The sequence below is a fragment of the Pelodiscus sinensis genome, chromosome 2 (assembly GCF_049634645.1).
Source record: "Pelodiscus sinensis isolate JC-2024 chromosome 2, ASM4963464v1, whole genome shotgun sequence".
NCBI classification, from domain to species: Eukaryota; Metazoa; Chordata; order Testudines; family Trionychidae; genus Pelodiscus; species Pelodiscus sinensis.
Window position 1 is genome coordinate 193,970,841 of NC_134712.1, and position 19,988 is coordinate 193,990,828.

A 19,988-nucleotide genomic window follows, 5' to 3' on the forward strand; every position below is an offset into this window, starting at 1 on the left:
GTGTTGCTGGTTCAGACAGCATCATTTGAGAGGGGAAGCCTTTGTCTGATGGAGATTGTGAAGAGACTCATGCTAAAAATTGGTCATGAATTATTTGACAAGTTTCACAACAAGGGCAAAATTTTACAGAAAATTCAAGACATGCCATTATCAGTAAAAACAGTTCTTGACAGAGCTGTGAAAATGGCCTATCAAATCAACAAGGAACAAATGCAAAATTTGGGTACGGCTATTTATATTTCATTTGCTTTGGACAAGAAAACCGACATATGTTAATCAGTTGTATATTCTGGGATGATATATTTGTGGAAATGCTGTGTATGAAGAAATGATTGAGATATCAATGAAAAATCAATCAAGGGGCAAAAACATCCTTAACACTGATATAAACTTTGTAAGTGAGAAATAAATATAGTTGGATAATCTTGTGTCTGTGTGTATGGACAGTGCACCTGGAACGGTTGGCAAATACAGGGATTCCTTACTCTTGTCAGAAGAGCTGAACCAGCCACTTTTGAAATGTCATTGCATTGTGCAGCAGGAGGCATTTTGTGTGCGATCTTGTGGAACTGATTTTGCAAATGTAATGGGACTGGTCATTCACATTGTCAATTGGACTCTTGCCCAAGCCCTTAATCACTGTCAATTTCAGTCACTGCTCGAGGAAGTTGATTCTGAATACCCCGATCTGCTAACGCATAATGTTCACTGGTTATCTCGGGGCAAAGTTTTGTCTCATTTTGCCACTTAGGGTATGTCTAGACTACATGCCTCTGTCGCCAGAGGCATGTAGATTAGGCTACCAGACATAGTAAAATGAAGCAGCGATTTAAATAATCGCCGCTTCATTTAAATTTACAAGGCTGCCGCGCTGAGCCGACAAACAGCTGATCAGCTGTTTGTCGGCTCAGCGCAATAGTCTGGACGCGCGGGTGGCGACATCAAAGGTATTTGTCGACCACCCAGATATGCCTCCTGGGATGAGGTATACCTGGGTGGTTGACAAATACCTTTGATGTCGCCACCTGCGCGTCCAGACTATCGCGCTGAGCCGACAAACAGCTGATCAGCTGTTTGTCGGCTCAGCGCGGCAGCCATGTAAATTTAAATGAAGCGGCGATTATTTAAATCGCCGCTTCATTTTACTACGTCTGGTAGCCTAATCTACATGCCTCTGGTGACAGAGGCATGTAGTCTAGACATATCCTTACATTAATGAGATTGTCATTTTTAAATATGAAAGGTGTCAAACACACTGAGCTTTCAGACTGAATGGTTGCTTAAGTTTTACTATCTCGTCGACATTACTAGTCATTTGAATGCATTGTACTTTAAACTACAAGGGCAGGGAAATACAGGCCTGACTCTGCAGCTGGCAGTGTTTGGATATGAGTCAAAATTGACTGTTCTCATCAAAGATATTGAGACGGGCAGACTGGCACATTTTGAAAGATTACAAATGTTTCGTGATTCATATCAAAGAGAGAATCCAAGTAACAGCCTTGATTTGCAGCAACTTGCTGGGTTTATTTCTGAGCTCCTGATGGCATTCAAGTCTTGTTTTGTTGACTTTTGCAAATACAGTGCTCTGTTTAGGTTTATGATTCCTCCACACAAAGCATCCATTGAAGAACTGGATTTGACAGTCATTCCAGGTATCTCAGTCAGTGATTTGGAAATGGAAATAGCAGATTTTAAGGAGTCGGATATTGGGGTGGAAAAATTCATCAAGCTGAATTCTGATTTAGAATGCCTTGCTTAGCAACGTGCAGAATTGACAAAACTACACAAATGGGCTGCCATGGAGAAACTGGAACATGATAATCTGATTCAGCAATCTTGGAAAGAACTTCCTGTCACATACAACACCACGCAGAAAGTCAGGTTGGCCTTCCTTTCAATGTTTGGCTCCACCTATATGTGTGAGCAGGCTTTCTCTCATTTGAATCTCATAAAATGTAATTTGCACTCAAGATTGACAGCCTGAATGCGTGCATGAAGCTGAATTTGACCAGTTATGATGTAAACATCAAAGAAATGTGTGGAAAAGATGCAGCAGCAGAAGTCCCATTAAATAAAGTCCTCTAGTACAATGTTTCATTTATGCTATTATTAATCATCATGTCAATTATTAGTAATATTAAGTTATATATTTTCAGTCATGCAAATGGGTATTCTTATATTCAGGGCTCACCGAACCGTGGCGAGCCCCGCTCGCCAGCCGTGCTGTCCGGCGATCTGCACATGCGCAGATTGTTCTGCGCATGCGCAGATCGCCTGAACCCAGCTCTTCCGGGTTACAATCTACTTGCCACGGGTATAATTTGTTGAGCCCTGCTTATAGTGGCTCTTTGTTGACTACTTGTTCCTAATTTTGATCTAGTTTACTCTTTGGTCTGAAAAGGTTACCTATCCCTGGTTTGGGGAAACTATTCCAGCTTGTGAGGGAAAGATTCCTCTTCCCGGTACAGCTATTCCTGCAAGGAACTAGGCACAGGATTTTCTCCTTAATTAGTAAAACCTAGTGAGCAGTTCAATTTACTATGCTATGTATCTACCCCAGAAACAGAAAGAGCCTAGATGTGTAATGTATTGATTGTCTTTGAATGATACCTTCATCCTTCATTAGAAATTAGTTTGGTTGATACAGAAGAACTTTGTTAGAATTTAGTATGTTCCCTACAAAAATACTCCTTGGTCCTTTTAAGTCCTTTTTTATTTACTTTCCTGACAATTTTTCAAGTTAGGAAGTTTCCTAGCTAAAAGATATTTCAAAGATATCAGCAATTGGAGAAAACATGAAGAATCTGGTCTGACTCTTTTAAGCTAAGAGGCCCTCTTTCTGGATATTACACATAACAGGCTATGATAGGGTTTTCTCAGCCAGAGAAATTCTGCCGGCATATTTGCCAAATGCAAGCTCATACAAAGAAAAGATTTACCACGTTAAGCCAAGCTCTTCATTCAGAGACAGTGACTGCCAGTCCCACACAGACTGCTGCAAGGCCACCCAAATGTAGAATTTCCACTTAGGCCAAGTTGATTTTTGCAACTGTAATAGGGCTGTGTTCTTGGTTTCTTTCCATGCCAAATAAAGTGTCTGCACATTTTGTCTAGTTTGTTTTTGTACAGTTTAGACAGTCATATCAGAAGCACCTGCAAAAATAAAGTATTCTGGAGCAAGAGTCTCAGGTTTGATGGATTAATCATTCCAAAGAACCATGAAATTATCATGCTAAAATTGTAAACAGCTTTCTAAGTTGCATTGCAAAGGCAGTTTTTTAAGTTTAAGCAGGCAGGGCTATTCTGTGCTCTAGGCAGTAAAGCCCTCTGAGTTACAGTTGATCTAAAACAGTGTTTCTCAACCAGTGGTATAAGTACCCTTAGGGGTACTCGGAAGAAGTCTGGGGGGGAACATCAGCACAACTGAAATTTGGAGAAAACTGAATTTTTGTTTTAAGTTTTACAGCGCTTTATTATTTTTATACTTTTTACACCTAAAGATTTCATCGCTTGCCTGGCTACGTTAAGTTGTTTAAACAAATGTGTTGCAATTGTAGGGAAAAAAATGTGTGTCTCTGAAAACTGGAGGTACTGGAGGTACTTATAGTTTTTTTTTTTAAAGGGGGTACTTATAATTTATTTATTTATTGAAAAAGGGGGTACTTTTTTTTTATAAAGTTGAGAAACACTGATCTAAAATACTTTATAAGTGATGCTTTGGGCCATGCTCTGCAGTTACATTTACATAAATCCTCAGTAACTAAATCTGGAGTAACTCAAGGTATTTTTATCATGTTACGCCAGATCTATACCCATGAAAATAAGAGCAGAATATTGCTCTTTGCCTGTATTTGAAAGTGGATGGTTTCACACCAAGAAATATTTATTAATCCCTCAGCATTGCTCTTAGATATTTGCAGCCATTAGAGTAACTACCCAGGATCAGAGACTGAAGGACAGAAGCAGCAAATAAGGAGATTCTGACCTCCCTGCCTATAGTAACTATTCTTAGGCTGAATCTGAATGTGGCTGCCCATGTGCCAGCTGAAAGGTTGGACATATGGGATCCTTGTGTCACATCTATGATGATGCAGGCTCATGTGCAGGAATTTTTATAGGGGGTGCTTATTTTGTAAATGTGGACTGCAAGGGTGTGAATGCAGCCCCGCTGCTGCCAAGTAAGTGGGGAAATGAGCTCCAGTCTTCCCCGGCTGGCCAAAGTATGGGGGAGGGAGGCTTGGGCAGTGTGTGGCTAGTGCCTTCCCCTGGCCAGCCAGATCATGCTTACTTGGAGGACTATAGGGGGTGCTTTTGCCCCTCCCGCGTACTGTCCTGAGGTAGAAAAGCTCAGATTGCAAGTCGCTTTTGAAGAAGTCTGCTTTATAACACAATGGCTGCATCTAGACTGGCAAGAGTTTGCGCAAAAGCGGCTGCTTTTGTGCAAAATCTTACTGCCTGTCTACACTGGCCACGAGTATTTGCGCAAGAACACTGACCTTGTACTGTACAAAATCAGTGGTTCTTGTGCAAATACTCTGACACTCCCACTCAGGGATAAGCCCCCTTGTGCAAGTATTCTTACGCAAGAGGGCCAATGTAGACAGCAACGTTAATTTCTTGCGCAAGAAAGCCTGATGGCTAAAATGGCCATCAGAGCTTTCTTGCGCAAGAGAGCGTCTACACTGGCGCGGATGCTTTTGCGCAAAATATGTGCTTTTGCGCGAAAGCATCTGTGCCAGTGTAGACGCTCTCTTGTGCAAATACTTTTAATGGAAAAACTTTTCCGTTAAAAGTATTTGCACAAAATCATGCCAGTCTAGATGCAGCCAATGCCATTGTTCTGACTGATGTCTTACCTACATTTAGAGCTCTCTGAAGGCCAGGAGTATTATTGCTTGATAGTGAATGCAATGAGTCATTACAGAGTGATACATCACACCATTTTGTTTAGCAGTCATACAATTCTAGTGTCTGACAATAACCTACAAGTGTCAGTTCTTTTGACAAGAGTCACCATTCCTTGTAATAACTTGCAATAATGGGTCAGACTATTGCCCCTACTGGAGTGGGCAGTACTTGATGTTTAAGAAAAAAGTCACACCTCCTACTGCCTAAACACACACAATTCACTTGGCCAATTGTGCAGTGCTATATGGAAAGGAAAATGTCATACAGAGCATGGTAGGAAATACCTTGGTTAACTTGCTCTTGAAAATTGCATCATTTTTTCATTACCCAACAGTTCAATGCAAGCCAACACAAAACTAAGAGAGCAGGGTTTCTCAGCTATAGCAGAAGTCTTGAGAATCAATTAATGAACTGTTCTGGACTTTTCCACTCTTAGCTTTGTGGAAAGGAACTCTAATAGAAGAGGTTCTCTAGCTCCTTAGAACACGTCACCACCAGCACATCCTGAAAACGAAAAACCCCTTTAAGTTTGTATGTCTAAATGGTTGAAAAAAGGGGGAATAATGGTATCTTTCTGCATCTGCATGGGTTGCATGCCGTCTCTGTAGCTTTTCTTGGATCTGGGCTTGTTGAATATTTACACAAATGCTGTTAACATAGCTTACTAAAAGTAATCTCTTAAACATATTCCTTGTATCTGTTTCCTAAGAATGAGTAGAAAGGCTATATTTTCCTCTTTATCTTTTGTGTAAACATGATGAGAGTACACCTCAAAGTCCATGGAGTGAAATATTGCAGCTGTTCAGAAACAGAATCAATTATTTAGCCTTTAGGTTGTACTATCGACTACCCAGGTTCACACTGGGATAGAATAGAACAGCACTGCTGACACTTCACATCTGTTTTGTACCATCAAAGTTCCTGGGTAACTTTCTACCTCATCCAGAAGGCTGACATAACACAGACTTTTAGTGACTAATACAAATTATAGACCACTTTTTTAAAATGTCAGTTTACATTTTTGAAATAGTATTTTGTTATGGCAGGGGTCACTAGATGGTGCTGTTACACATAATCTCACAAGCACTTTGTGAAGAAATTTTAAACTTGAAAGAAAATGTGTTGGGTTTTGGGCACAGGTTTCTTTTGTGGAAATGTGGCAAGCAGCAAGTGGGTTTTCTCTTAGCTTCATTCTCTAACTACAGGCCATTCTTGAGGTTGAGTTGCTTCTTAGAAAGTGGGCATTGGTGTGGGGGCTGAGAACCTTGGAAAAGGGTGTTGCCCACAGCCTGTCTGTGAGAAGCTCTGTTCCAGGACTACTGTATGTTTGTGCGCTCACACTCTACACCTCTGACTTCTCCTCCACAGGGAAGCTGAACTGCAAGGACTGAAAATTACTGCTTGGCAGAGAGGTAACAGTGTTATACGCAATATCTGCATCCACTTACTCTACAATCATAATGTGAGGAAATGGCTTCTGCACTATAAATGTCTGAGATATCTGGACATTCTGCAAAGTCAAAGTCTCTGAGGTGGCCTTTGGGGCTCTTTCACAGAAGCCAAATGCTGCAGTGCTGTCACAGACCTAGTCACGCTCCCTGTTGCTGGATGCTCACCAGGCTGCTATATTTGGATCCAGGCACTGGATCTGTGTGCTTTTATATTCTCTTGGGTGTAGGTAGGCTCAGGCCTTTCTTTGGCCACTAAGCTCACTGCCTGGGCATAGACTGCCACCTGCTGCTGCTGCTTGTAGTGGGTCCCAGCCAGTTGCCCTAACTTCAAGACAAGTTTTGAACCCATCTCAGTGCACTGCAGGAACTTAAGCATGCTCTCTCCAGAGTTCCACCCTCAGGGGGTACACTAGTTTAGAGTTTAGCCCTTCAGGAAAACGTAATAGTTGAAACCAAAAGGCACAGTCTTTGCAAATGGATTTCTAGAAAAAGCACACTTTATTCATAGACAGCACCAGATATACAGATGTAGGCAACATAGTAAATCAGCTATAAAGCAGTCCACTGTTTGTTTATCACCTTTGAGTGTTCCTTGGGATTTGGTCAGAGTCCTTTCCAAATTCCAGGTCCCATTTCCTGGATTTTGCTCCTCAAGCCCAGGCTTTTCCAGAGGATGGAGTTTCTTTGCTGAGTCCTGAATCAGCTTTGGCTGGTGTGCCCATCAAAAGGTTCTTTTGTGCCCAGAAAACCAGGCCCCTTTGTCTCCACCCTGGATCATCTCAGCCTCTGTGTTTTCAAAGGCCTGCACTAACACCCAGGGTATGTCTACACTACCCTCCTAGTTCGAACTAGGAGGGTAATGTATGCATACCGCATTTGCTAATGAAGCCCGGGATTTGAATTTCCCGGGCTTCATTAGCATAAGCGGGGAGCCGCCATTTTTAAATCCCCGCTGCTTCGAACCCTGTGCAGCGCGGCTACACGGGGCTCGAACTAGGTAGTTTGGACTAGGGTGCCTATTCCGAACTACCGGTACACCTCGTTTCACGAGGAGTAACGGTAGTTCGGAATAGGCACCTAGTCCGAACTACCTAGTTCGAGCCCCGTGTAGCCGCGCTGCACGGGGTTCGAAGCAGCGGGGATTTAAAAATGGCGGCTCCCCGCTTATGCTAATGAAGCCCGGGAAATTCAAATCCCGGGCTTCATTAGCAAGTGCGGTATGCATACATTACCCCGCTAGTTCGAACTAGCGGGGTAGTGTAGACATACCCCCAGATATCCTTGTTCCCCTTTAGAGATTTTCCATTCTCTTTTCTTCCATAGATAATCAGGAGAGGATTGGTTTTACCTAGGGTGCTGCAACCCCATTGCTCCAATTCAGTTGTTAATGGTTGTTTGTGATTATCACATTTGGAGGTAGATGGCCAGATCCCACTTTCATTAGCACAACAAATGTGATGGAAGAATACTGTCAAGGCCACGATAAGGGCTTAATGCTGTATTACCAACACTTGTACTTTTGTGCATGTGATAGCTTTTTAGAAGTGTCTGTAGTTTCTCTCACGATGATGCAAGAAGCTCCAGCTCCCACCCTCCTCCCCCGAAAGTTCAGCCCCACCAGAAGCCAGCAGCATCTCTCCTCTCCACTTGCCATGCTCAAAGGGGGAGAAGGGAGCAAAGAGCTCAACAGCTCCATACAATGCTGCTTCCTCCTCCCTCAGTCCTTCTATGAGGAAAAACAGACAAGGCGGCATTTCTGCTGCTGCTCCTTACCTCGCAGCACCCTTCTCAAGAAGGGGCAGAAGGTGGTAAAAAGCCCCTAGAGCTTACCCTTCATAGTCTCTGAAGTCCACCCAGGCCTGGAACAGCCCTATGAGAAACAGGGGGGCTTGGACTGATGGGGGTGTGGCTGGGTGGTAAGAGACCTAATAGAAGGATTGGGGATAGGATTAACTACTGGCCAAGCGATGGCCAGATGTGAGGGACAGAGCTTCTGACCAGAGTCCCAAATCCTCTTACCTAATACATTTGGGATTGTGGGCAACACTAATTGTTGCATAGGGACTGACGATGGACAAAAGTTCAATAGTAAAAAGGCTAATATAATCTTATTAAACATCTCATGAATTTGTTGGGGTCAATCTCAAGATTTTTTGGAGTCTGAATCGTGGATTTAGGGTTTGAGTTGCTGATAACCATACAGGGAGCACATAATAGCAAACAGAATTCATAGTCTATGCATAGACTGCCAGGTCATCACAGGTGCCTACTCAGACCAAACTTCTATTAACATCAATGAAAGTTATGGTGAAGGACTAGCTGTTAAGTTAATCAGCATCTCAAAGGGAACAGAAATCACCTATAGGTATCTATGTGGCTGCTAGTCAGTTATGATGTGGACACCTTTCTATTAGGAACCTTCCACTGGGACTACTTGCAGAATAATGTACCAGTCAATATAATTAAAGTGGCAGAAACTGGTCCTAAATAACTAAATCATGAATGAGTAGTCCTGTAGCACCTTACTGGTTGTTTTATTAAAGTTACCGACTAACATGGCTACCGCTCTGAGACTTTTCAACTAGCTAAATCATGTCATAAATAATCCCCAGAGGAAAAAAATTCACTGTGCATTGATATACTTCACTCAGGGCAGAATCTGAGGGCTGCAGACTTTCTAGATTTAATTTAAGACCACGAGCCAGTAAATTACCATTGCCAAACACACTGTTTGTCCACTTTCCCATGTGACAATCTGGAACACATTTGTTATTTTAATCAAATTGGCAGAGATAAAATGGGGTATAAAAGGTTGGGTGAAGAAACTAGTGCTGCAGCTCCCACTGCTTCATCCTGCTGTTATAAAATGCAGGCCATCCCTCTTCTCTTTTTGGTTGGCTTAGCCTCTGTCACTCCAGTCTTTGGTCTAATAGAAATTGCCGCTAATGGCACTTTCTCCAACAGAAAGTATTACAGCTCAATAAACGTAACTAACGGAGGACCTTGGGGCTCTTGGACATGGATTGATATGTGCCCAGAACATTACCATGCACTGGGATTTAGTATAAAGGTAAGTACACTTGACCCAAACTTTTATCAGTGCTATAGGTTCTTAGCATTTTAATGTTCTTACTGTATTTCTTTATATTTTAGATGGAGGAGTATGGAGGAGCTAGTGATGACACGGCACTAAATGGGATCCGTTTATTTTGCGTAAAAAACAACAATACGAGTAGTGCTGTCTATACTGTTGAATCTGATTCTGGAAAGTAAGTTTAAGGGTACTTCAAACACTTACAGTTTGTTTGAGTTAGAGTAAATGAGGAAGCTGAGAACTTGCAGCACTGTCAACCAGAATGTAGCCTGTTGTTGGCTGCAGGTTGTTTGTTTTAATATTTTATGCTGAGAATATGAGTGGTTGCCACCTCCGAGGGCGTAAGTGGCCAAGTTGTGGTCTATTTTTTACACCAGTGCAGCCCCATGAACTTGACTCATGTACTAATTACAAACAATTTGTGAAATTCAGAGAAAAGAAGGATACAATTTAAATAGCAGAGATTGCTTTTATTGTGTTTGAATTTTTAGCTTTTGCCCTCCAGCACATCTTTGATGGAATCTAAAGTTAAAACCGACACTTCATCTTCACTTGAATATTTGGCCCTGCAAACAATTTTCTCATAACTATTTGTGTTGTAGAGATACTGTCAACCTGGAATCTAGTCACTTTAAAAATAACTTTAAAGTAATTCTAAGTACCACCCCTGCACCCGAGGCCAATTTTTTGGCAATCACATTTACCTGTTTTTAAATATTTTTTTTCTTTCTCCACCTTGCTGTTTAAAAGTTATGCCCAGACAGGAAAAACTGAGTAACTAAGCCCTGACACTGAATTTACTGGCGTGGACTCTTCTACAGTACTGCAATGGGGTACTGCATAAATGGAGGAGTCTAGCTAACAGCTCTGATTTCAAACCTGGCTGACTACAAAGGGGAAACAGTGAAAGTGACTATACACAGAGTTCTGCCAAAGGCACAAAGGAAAAGACAAAGAAAAAATATATATATCCCCTTAATTTTTGAGTTGTAATAGTCTTTGACATTACTTGTAAAGGTAATAGGTAAATGTTCAGACAGAAATGTGATTATTTTTAAGTTGATGATGTGCCTTTAACAGCTAAATCCTTTGTTTCAACTTTGAATGTCTCATCCCCTTTCATTTAGTTTGTATGTCTTTAAGTAAAGAGGTTGTTTTTTAAATGTAATTTGTGCATAAAAGGATCTGTGGGTCACTTTTTGGACTTATATCACCTGATTTTAGGGACTACCATGCTAAATCATACTCAAGGTCTTTCTAGTGAGGTATTCTCTCCTCTACAGTGGCCAGCATCAGATACTTCAGAAGACCTGCAGTGATACTTCTGTAGACAGACAGGAGACTGGCCAGGTCTAATCCTAATCTCTGAACTTTAGAGATTGGCGTGTCCTGAAGCACCAGGGTTAATAGCCCTTTCAAAATGTTTGCTGATATTAATTATAACCAATATATTGGTTACTCTTAATATCCATGTAAATATCAATGTTTTAAAGTGTGACATAACATAAATCCAAGTTTGAAATGTTTACATCTTTACAATTATTGCAGGCAATAAAGAGTAAACTCCAAGCTATTTTTAATTGATAGTAAGAAACATATTCTTTTCTTACTCCCACTGATATGAATGAATTTACTTTAATGCTTTTCTCTGGTATGCCTGTATCTACAGAGAACCTTTTTTTCCTCAGGTTTTCTTGAGTTTGACACATATACTGTGAACAGGACAGCCACATTTCTTCCGTTTTGTTCCACCCTTTTCCTGCCCTCCAACAAAAAACAAACAACCTCCCTCCCCTCCCAGCTCCTTGCTGCTTTGTGATAAGTTCAGTTTGGGGTAACCTGCTGTCATTGTGCAGTCACTTATTTTTGGAATGTAAGCTCTGGGTCAAAGGAATGGTATCTGCTGTGTACTCTGGAGACTCCAAACACAGCGGGTGTTCAACACAAAATAAATAATACCTGCAAAATCATTCTGAAAAAATCAGGTGTACTTTCCATTTTAAAAATTAATCAAATCTGATTCAAATGACATTTCACTGGCTTTTATACAAGTAGAAAAAATATACTGAAATTCTCTTCTCTCCCTCCCACCCTAGGTTTGGGCAGTGGTCAGGAATCACTTGGTGTCCAACAGGATTCCTCACATCCTTTCAGCTGAAAGTTGAACCTCCACAAGGAATTGTAGATGATACATCTGCTAACGGTATCAAATTCCGCTGCAGCAGTGGTGCTATCATAGAAGGAGCAACCGGTAGCTTTGGTGATTATGGTGGCTGGAGCACTGCCTGTACAAGAGGTGGAATTTGTGGCATTTTAACCAAACAGGACCCATACCATGGTCCTTTTGTGGACGACACAGCGCTCAATGATGTTTGCTTCTTCTGTTGTGACTGATTTCTATTGTGCCAAGCCCCATCACAAAGGCAATTTGTTCTACATCTTAGTAAAAATGACTTTCTCTGTCTCTTAAAAAGTCAGCAACAAATTAGGTTTCAATAGCATTTCGCTCCCCCTTTATTGACTGTATGTATGAAAGCAGTGATTGATTGATATGAAAATGAATTAGGGAGTGGATCTAAAGGAAAGTCAGGGGGTTAGGAGAAGGCTTCATTCTGCAGTTATGTCTATCTTGCCAAGCTTCTCCCTCTCCTATTTTGGTGTCATCCTTGTTTGGTCCTGCCTTGAGGGCGGGGGGCTGGACTCGATGACCTCTTGAGGTCCCTTCCAGTCCTATTATTCTATGATTCTATGATTCTATGATTTCATTCTAATTTAAAGATTCCAGATAAAGTGTTCATGACAAAGAGAGCCTGACACTATATTCTTCAATTATAATAATTGCCATTAAATTCAGTGGGAGACCTTGAGGTCAGAATGACTGAACAATCATGCTCCCAATAAAAGAACCTAGGATAATTACTTTTGAGAATCAATCTAGAGACAACAATGTCAATACTCTTATTCTATTTAGTAACTTCATAGCAGATGCAGGAAAAGGAAGCAGACACCAATATGTTCCTCTTATGTTGCTATGAAGTCTTGTATAGCTAAAGTCCTTCCATTTTCTGCTTTCAGCTGGAAGCTTTACAATTTGAGTGGTACTTTGCTTTAGAACATTAACTTGCCCCAATGTTTTATGAGCCGAAATGGAATGCCTCCAATAAATTCCATGTCAAAATACACATTGTTTGGGAGTTTTTGTCTCCTAAATCTTTCATACGCTCTTCTTGTTGGGAATCCTCCCAAAGTCTACTAATGGAAAGTTTGCTAACAAGGAGTTATTAAAATCCAAAGGAAACTAAAGAATAAATATTGTACATCTATCCATTTCTGTGGTGTCATTTTCCCATACAATTTAGATTGTGGATTAGGCAGAAAGAGACAATGGGCTAAAGGCAGAGATTGTATTCCCATTGACATCAATGGGAATTTTTAACAAGAACAAGATATAGCTCGATTCTGTGCTAATTTGTCCACACCCTGCAATCTCATCAAGAGTGGAGTATTTGGCTCAGTGTATTTGGAAATGAATATATTAACTATTATTTACACAAGTCATGATGTTGTACTTTGATACAGACAAAACCTACTTTGTTTTCTATGGATTGAGTAAATTATACAGCTTGGCTAAACTCTCATCCTAGCAAAGTGGTCTTCCTTTGTGAGAGTTTCTAAAGCTTCATAAAGATTCATCTTCCTGTTTTCTTAAGACTTTCAGAATATGCTAAAGTGAGACCCTTTGGTGAGATGTCTTTAAGTTTCCATAAAATGGCAAACTTCTTAACTTCAGCAGCAGTGGAGCTGCAGAGTCACTACTGATGCTCACAGGACTTTATGCTCTGGTTGAAGAGAACAAATAGTAATTTATAGATTGAATTGGCTAAATCAGGAACCTGCTGCAATTCCTTGAGCAAGACTTTTTAAGCAAGGTCTTTTTGCTTCTTCTGAAGAGTACTGCAGGCACACACAATTTTCTTTTGCATGCAGGAATCTGTGTTTCTTGAACCCCAAATGAAAGTGATCGTGAGGCTTGGAGACAGTCTTTACATAGACCTGTTGGTCATCTCTCATCTAGCACAAGTGAGTGATCAAATTGCCAAAGCTGATTCTCATTCTTGTTACATACATGTAAGGACAAGTCCTTCTCAGCTTCACTCTTCACTGCCATTAGACATTTACCAGAAAGGATGTGGACAATCATTCCACTCTACAAAAAGACAATAAAAGAACAGAAGGAAACGGAGAACAGGTAAGGGACTTTCAATGAAGATCAAAATATATATTTTAAGCTTTTAACAAAGAAATACAATCAGCAGGGATTGGGGATTGTTCATTTGGAATAATACTCTACATTTAATGTTTGCCTTAGGTTTGATCCTGAAAGGTGGTGAGTACCTACAAATCCTATTGAGCCTTCAATGGGAGTTGTCCATACTCAGCACCTGTTAAGATCATCCCTCCTCTCTCCTATTGTGTTCTGTTTTCTAGAGGGTCAATGTTGTTCCCAGGTGACATCATCCACATACTGCAGAAGAAGGTGAAAAAACAAACAAACCCAAGTTCCCACCAATCTGACCTGGTGGGAAATTCTTTCCCGATTCCACACATGGTGATCAGTTAGACCTTGAACACCTGAGAACGAACCAGCTAGCCAAGAACACGAGACAGAGAGCACTTGGTGCCATTTCAGAGCCCTGGCCCACCCTGTCTAGTGTTCAGTCTCCAGCCATAGGCATCTGTGATGCTTTACAGGCAGGAGACAAAAAAACAAAACCAGAATATATTGTCTGCAGTGGAGGAATCCTTTCCTGACTCCTGCAGGCATCCATCTGAAGCCTGGAAGCATGAGCTTTCAGGAACATAAGACATACCTTGAGTCCCAGAGATGCTGAGCCATGCCCCCTACCATGACAAGCACCCATCACACAATCCCACTCATAAATCTGTCCAGCTCTCTTTTAACACTATGTTCCTTATATTGTCCTGAAGCCATAACATTTCCCATGCTGCAGATAATTTCCTAGCTTGCTAGGTGAATTTCACTGAATAATAATGAATTCCTATAGAAAGAGATACTCCTATACTGCAATAGAGGGGGAATTTTAAGGCTTACCCTACTCTCAAAAGAGACACAATTCAATCCATGCAAGGGGTTCACTCTTTTTAATGTGCTCCTAGAATCTGGATTCTCTCCCAGCCTGCATAGGAAAACCACATATGTTCTGTTGCTATAAGGGTCCTTTGTGCTTACAGAAGTGGGAGAGGAAGGGGCTGTCTCAGGGCCCCATGCTTTATGAAAATTGGCATATGAATATGCATAACTGAAAGATGCCTTCTACAAAAGGGGTGATGTGACATGCCATTTTAAAAGTTGTGATCCCCTGAATGTGTATATTCTATTTTTGTGCATGTATCTTTCTTGTATGTGAAGTTAGAAATATAAAGTGGGAACCTGTTTTATTAGGCCTGGTATTCTAGTAAAAGCCATTAGGGATACTTTAAGAATATTGATGGCTCAGTGATCAATTTAATGCCCTGTGAATAGTTGTGTTTTTCCTGTAAGCCCAAACTGTGGCTGGTCCTACAAAGACGTGGTCAGGCCACCTAAGGCTGGAACTTATTTTGGATCTGGTCCTTTTCCCTTCAAGGTGAGAAAAATTTGAACTGAGCACAAATATTTCCTGCCATAGGCAAAATGGATATATAGTGGAGAAACCAAACAACAGGGGGAGTTGCCAGATGCCAGGAAATCCCTACCCCACTTACCACCTCATATGCCCAATGAAAACATCTGAAACGGAACGGGGAAGGACTAGACCCAGCTAAGAGGCTGCTAGCTTGTGAATGAGGTATTTAGAACAACTGTTTAGGGTAGGAATTTGCATGTAATACATTTCTTAGGGTATTAGAATTAGCTGACATGTTTTGTTTATTTTGTCTTAGTAACTTACTTTGATCTGTTTTTCATTTTACATCATTTAAATCCTACTTTTTATACTTAAAAAAACACTTTTGTTTATTATCAAGCCCAGTGTAAATAATTGTTTCCTAGGGAGGAACAACCTCTGTGCGTATCACTCTTTAACTGCTAGAGAGGGTGAACTTGTAAGCTTTCTCAGTGTAAAACTTTTATACAGAGTAAGATGGATTTTTGTGGGGGTTAGATTCTTGGATGCTGTCAATGGCCTTATAACTGAGCCCTCCCAGAGATGAGCTGGTCCAATGTCTGTGTTGCTCTGTTGCAGGGCAGTAACCTCAACTCTGTGCCTTGGCTGGGGAAGACCAGAGTTTCTGGCCCAATAGAGTAGGGGATGGGGAACCCCAGAAGGCAGGGAGGTGGGTGTCAGGGACTTGATCAGCACACCAGGTGACTTGATCAACACACCAATGAGACTTCTTTGATCCAACCCATCACAGGGGAAGTTTGCCCTTAGGTTATTTTCATAAATACTGGTTCATGTATTCAAAGATCCCCTGTAAAATAAGTGGGTTAGTCTAGTACTGCAAAAATCCAGATCATGCAGTTCTACAGCATGGATGCTTTAACTCTTATTTCTAACCAAATTTGTATGAGGAAGTTAGTGTAAATAGACAAATATCTTCACAGTACCTTGGATGCAAAAACTGTGATGCACTGAAGCTACACTCTAAAACTTCTGTTAATGTCTACCCCCCAAAACTTCTGTTAATGTCTGCCACCCCTTTTGGATTGTTTTCAGTTAGCCTCACTTTGTGACAAAATCACTACCCACCTCCTGGACATCCCATTGCTGTAGGCTATTTTCTGCCTCTTGAGTACAGTTTTGAAGGATAACCTTCTCATGTCTGACATCAAAGCAAAACTGCAGAGTGGAACCAAACCGGATTTCCTTCATACTGTTATATTCAAAATGCTAGAAAAGGAAGGGTTTGTTTGCATTAATAGAGTTGAAGAACATTGCAATTCATTTTGAGTTGCCAGTACCCCAAAAAATCTCCTGTTTTGGAACATACAGCTTCAAGATCAATGAAGGATAGGTAGTGGATCTGTTTCTGCAAGCCTATTCCCTGACACGTAGTCCTTTTATAACTACTTTCCTGAGACTGTTTCCATGAATAAAGGTTTTTGGATTGGATAATATGTATAAAATAGATGCAGACCATAACATTTGTAGGCAATTTTTTTCAGTTTTTTTTTTTGGAAAGGTACTTTGGCTGGAGGGACTTTCCTAGACATCAGAATATAGGGAAAAAAATCTCTCTCTGTTATTCTTGATTTGATATATTTGTGCCCTAAATTTTTTCATCTTCCATTTCCCCATATTGAAAATAATAAATAATTACTTTGTATTCATGGACTCAATCCTTCAAGTGCTGAATAGTTTCAACTTCTCCTGAGTTCATTCTTAGCATTCAAAAAGAGAGATGGAATTAAAAGTTCAGGGGGCAAAATCTATCTTTGAGTCAATCAGAAAGCAGAACTTCTACAAACCAACCTGTCTGCAAATATTTGCATATACAATCTCAGGTCCTGGTCTTATATTTCTTGAGCTTCCAAAACTTCCCTTATCTTTAATGGGAGTTTTGGATGTATACAGATCAGAGTATACCAGTCTAGTTGTTCAATATTATTCTAGAACTTAGCATTCTTGACTGACCTCTATGGAGGTAAAAAGTAAAGACCTCATTTTTAGCTTGATGTAAACCAGGCTTTCATTTTGGCATCTGCAAATCTCTGGACAGAAACACTTTAGTTTATGTAGGTGTCTGTGTGTGCCAGTGCAACCAACATGAGGTGGATTTGAACCTGGCTCTCTGGAGCTGAATATAGGAGCCCCTACCCTCCGATCTAAAAGCCAGCTGGGTCCTAGCCCATGCTGTAGAGGTCTCTTGATCTTAACTGTTGCTGTGGTCTAGGTACCACTTGCATTGCTCAGTAACCACACTAGGGCTATGTCTACACTGGCAGCTTCTTGCGCAAGAACATCTTGAGCAAGGGTTCTTGTGCAAGAACTCTTGCACAAGAACACGTCTACACTGCCATGTATGAGATGTGCTTTTGCGCAAGAGCATCCATGGCAGTGTGGACTCTCTCTTGCGCAAGAAAGCTCTGATGGCCATGTTAGCCATAGGGCTTTCTTGCGCAAGAAACCTCTGCCATGCATCCACACTGCCCTCTTGCGCAAGAGCTCTTGTGCAAGAGAACTTACACCTGTTAGAAAAGAATGTAGCTCTTGCACAAGAAGCCCTCTCCTACCACGCTTTACTGTAAATCTTCTTGCGCAATAGTGGGTGGGCAGTGTGGACGCTCTGTGGAAGAACAGCCATTATTGCGCAATAACCTGCCAGTGTAGACATAGCCTACGTGTGTGGGTTACACCAGCAGACCAGATACTTACATTTCTAAATGACCTATAATGTACAAAAAAATATTTTCAGGTGGAAAACCAGAAGCCAGCTTTAGACATCTATCACTGAAAATGAACGGACATAGCTTAGATGTGTTGTTAGTTAAATTACACTTTGCATATTAATTGGTTAAAAGTGAAAGTATTTTTAAAAAGGAGGGTCAGAGGACAGTAAAATTGTCATAATACTGGTTGTATTTTCACTAGACAAAGGTTGCATATTGGGATTTCATTTGAATGAATGAATATTTTAACTGTATTATAAATCATTGCTTTACAGTCCAATTTAAACCAGCGTCCCAAATAACCATTCTGTTGTTTTAACTAAAATATGATTTTTCCTTTTTTAACTTTCCCAAAACTGATTGAAATATAACAGTCAACATCATTGATATCTTGACATTTGGCATTTGCACTAATTCAATATGCTGCAATATTGTTGCATTTCAGACCAGTCACATACATTTATTATTGTTTTTAGAATAGAGAACATTGCAAATACCATAGGGCAATACTGTGGTGAACCTTGGTATTTTAATGGTGTCCAGTTCAAATATGCGGATTCCCAAATGAAAAAAACCCACATATTTTTGATTAGACAAATTCATCAAGACATATTGTTGCAGTAATTGAATGGTTCAGCATTTGCCCCCTAATTGAAGAAGGTACATAAGCATGTATTTAACTTTCAGCACATTGAATGCTCTCATTAAAGTTAATCCTTAAACGTGCAAAATTAAATACTTCCCTGAATTTGGGCCCTAAATTAGATAATATTACACATAAGCTTTAAATATACAATACCTGGTTAATACTGTCACTACAAGGAGATAGCTCAATAGGACCTGCTGCAGCATCCCAAGCAGATCTGTAATCTGCACAGAAGCCAACACCGGTATTGTACAGCTGTAAATAAATATTTATACTGAAACAAAGCACAATCAATTAAAAAGAAATGTTCTTTAATTAACTTTTAATGATGCTTGGGTTGTTGTGGTCCATGTTTTGGCTTTAGAGTCCTTTTACTCCTAAGTAAAATCAAATATTCTCGCATATTGGGCCAAGCTGAGCTTTGTCATTGGAGTGATACAAGAGAACAATTTGGCCCAATGCTATTTGGTAGAGTGATAGATACATATCTCCTGTTTAGAATTCCTTTGTCTGGTTGAACTTTTTTCCAATAAATTTTTTTATGGAAAATTGGGTTTTTGACCAAATTTTTGAAGAATCTGTCCGTGTTTCTTGAAAATGTTTAATGTTTTTGTCAGAAAAATAGAACAGCCCAAAACTGGAATGTTTTTGACCAAAACTCTCCAAATTTGGGGGCAGCAGTTTCAGTTTTCAACAAAAAGTCACAGTTTTTCATAAGAAAAAAATCTGTTTTCCGATGAGCTCTAATAATTGCCCTATTTGTGTATATAGTATAGAATTTAATATAATAGTCACAAGCATGTTTTAATATAATCCCCATTACCTATGCTAGTCTGCTATGACAAACTTTGAATTAAATATCAATCTATACAGTATGAAGATAACTAGCAGTACATTGCATTACTATTTCTGAATCTATCAAGTGGAATGCCACAGCTACATCTCAGAGGGATAGCTGTTAGTCTGTTTCACCAAAAACAACAAGGAATCCTGTGGCACCTTATAGACTAAAGAATTTATTTGGGCATAAGCTTTCGTGAGTAAAACCCACTTTGTCAGATGCTTTGAAGTCAGTTCTAGCCCATGTAAACTTCTTCCCAAATACATCTGTTAGTTTTAGGTGCCACAGGTTTTCTTATTGTTAAAGCTACATCTGTGAACTCAGAATGTGATTCCCTACTTGTGTATCCATACTCTCTCTCTCTCACTCGGAGGTGCAGCTGAGCCATGCCTCTGCTGTCACTACCTGTGTTACTGTGGCTACGCTACTAGTTATACTTGCACTAGCTGCATGAGAGCTAGCACAGGTGTGTGTACAAAAGCAGGGGAACCACATCCCTCACCGGTAAGGTAGATATAATGTAATTTTACCTTTTTGCATTGTGTCAAATTGTGAGATCCTTACACAGTGCTAGGTCTTTTTTCCTGGGCAAACTCTCATTAAAGTCAATAGGAACATTCCTGAGAGGGGACAGCATAGAAACTGAGTAAGGG

General features: G+C 40.4%; 2 protein-coding genes across 4 annotated transcripts in view; one reads left to right on the top strand and one right to left on the bottom strand.

Annotated features, from left to right (window-relative positions):
* Positions 1 to 8,562: 8,562 nt before the first annotated feature.
* Positions 8,563 to 12,636, top strand: LOC102459341 (vitelline membrane outer layer protein 1 homolog). Its single transcript, XM_006133243.4, has 3 exons — positions 8,563 to 9,432; positions 9,516 to 9,631; positions 11,553 to 12,636. The coding sequence occupies exons 1-3, from the start codon at positions 9,160 to 9,162 to the stop codon at positions 11,848 to 11,850; spliced, it is 687 nt and encodes a 228-aa protein (XP_006133305.2). The 5' UTR covers positions 8,563 to 9,159; the 3' UTR covers positions 11,851 to 12,636.
* Positions 9,906 to 19,988, bottom strand: part of GALNT15 (polypeptide N-acetylgalactosaminyltransferase 15) — a 47,677-nt gene continuing 37,594 nt past the window's right edge. For 2 of the 3 annotated variants that reach the window (XM_006133245.4, XM_006133244.4), the window contains 3 exons: positions 18,648 to 18,749; positions 16,209 to 16,349; positions 9,906 to 13,663 (listed from right to left, as the gene is read on the bottom strand). In XM_006133245.4, coding sequence (XP_006133307.2) covers positions 13,517 to 13,663; positions 16,209 to 16,349; positions 18,648 to 18,749 — 390 coding nt within the window. In that variant the 3' untranslated portion in view covers positions 9,906 to 13,516. Of the gene's footprint in view, positions 13,664 to 16,208; positions 16,350 to 18,647; positions 19,956 to 19,988 lie in introns of those variants that run through there. The other variant, XR_012901971.1, reaches the window with a different exon arrangement.

Bases quoted from the DNA above. Each gene is read 5' to 3' on its own strand.
- LOC102459341 (XM_006133243.4), top strand. From the start codon at position 9,160: ATGGGGTATAAAAGGTTGGGTGAAGAAACTAGTGCTGCAGCTCCCACT. The intron at 9,433-9,515 runs GTAAGTACACTT...TTTATATTTTAG, and splicing joins CACTGGGATTTAGTATAAAG to ATGGAGGAGTATGGAGGAGC. The intron at 9,632-11,552 runs GTAAGTTTAAGG...CTCCCACCCTAG, and splicing joins GTTGAATCTGATTCTGGAAA to GTTTGGGCAGTGGTCAGGAA.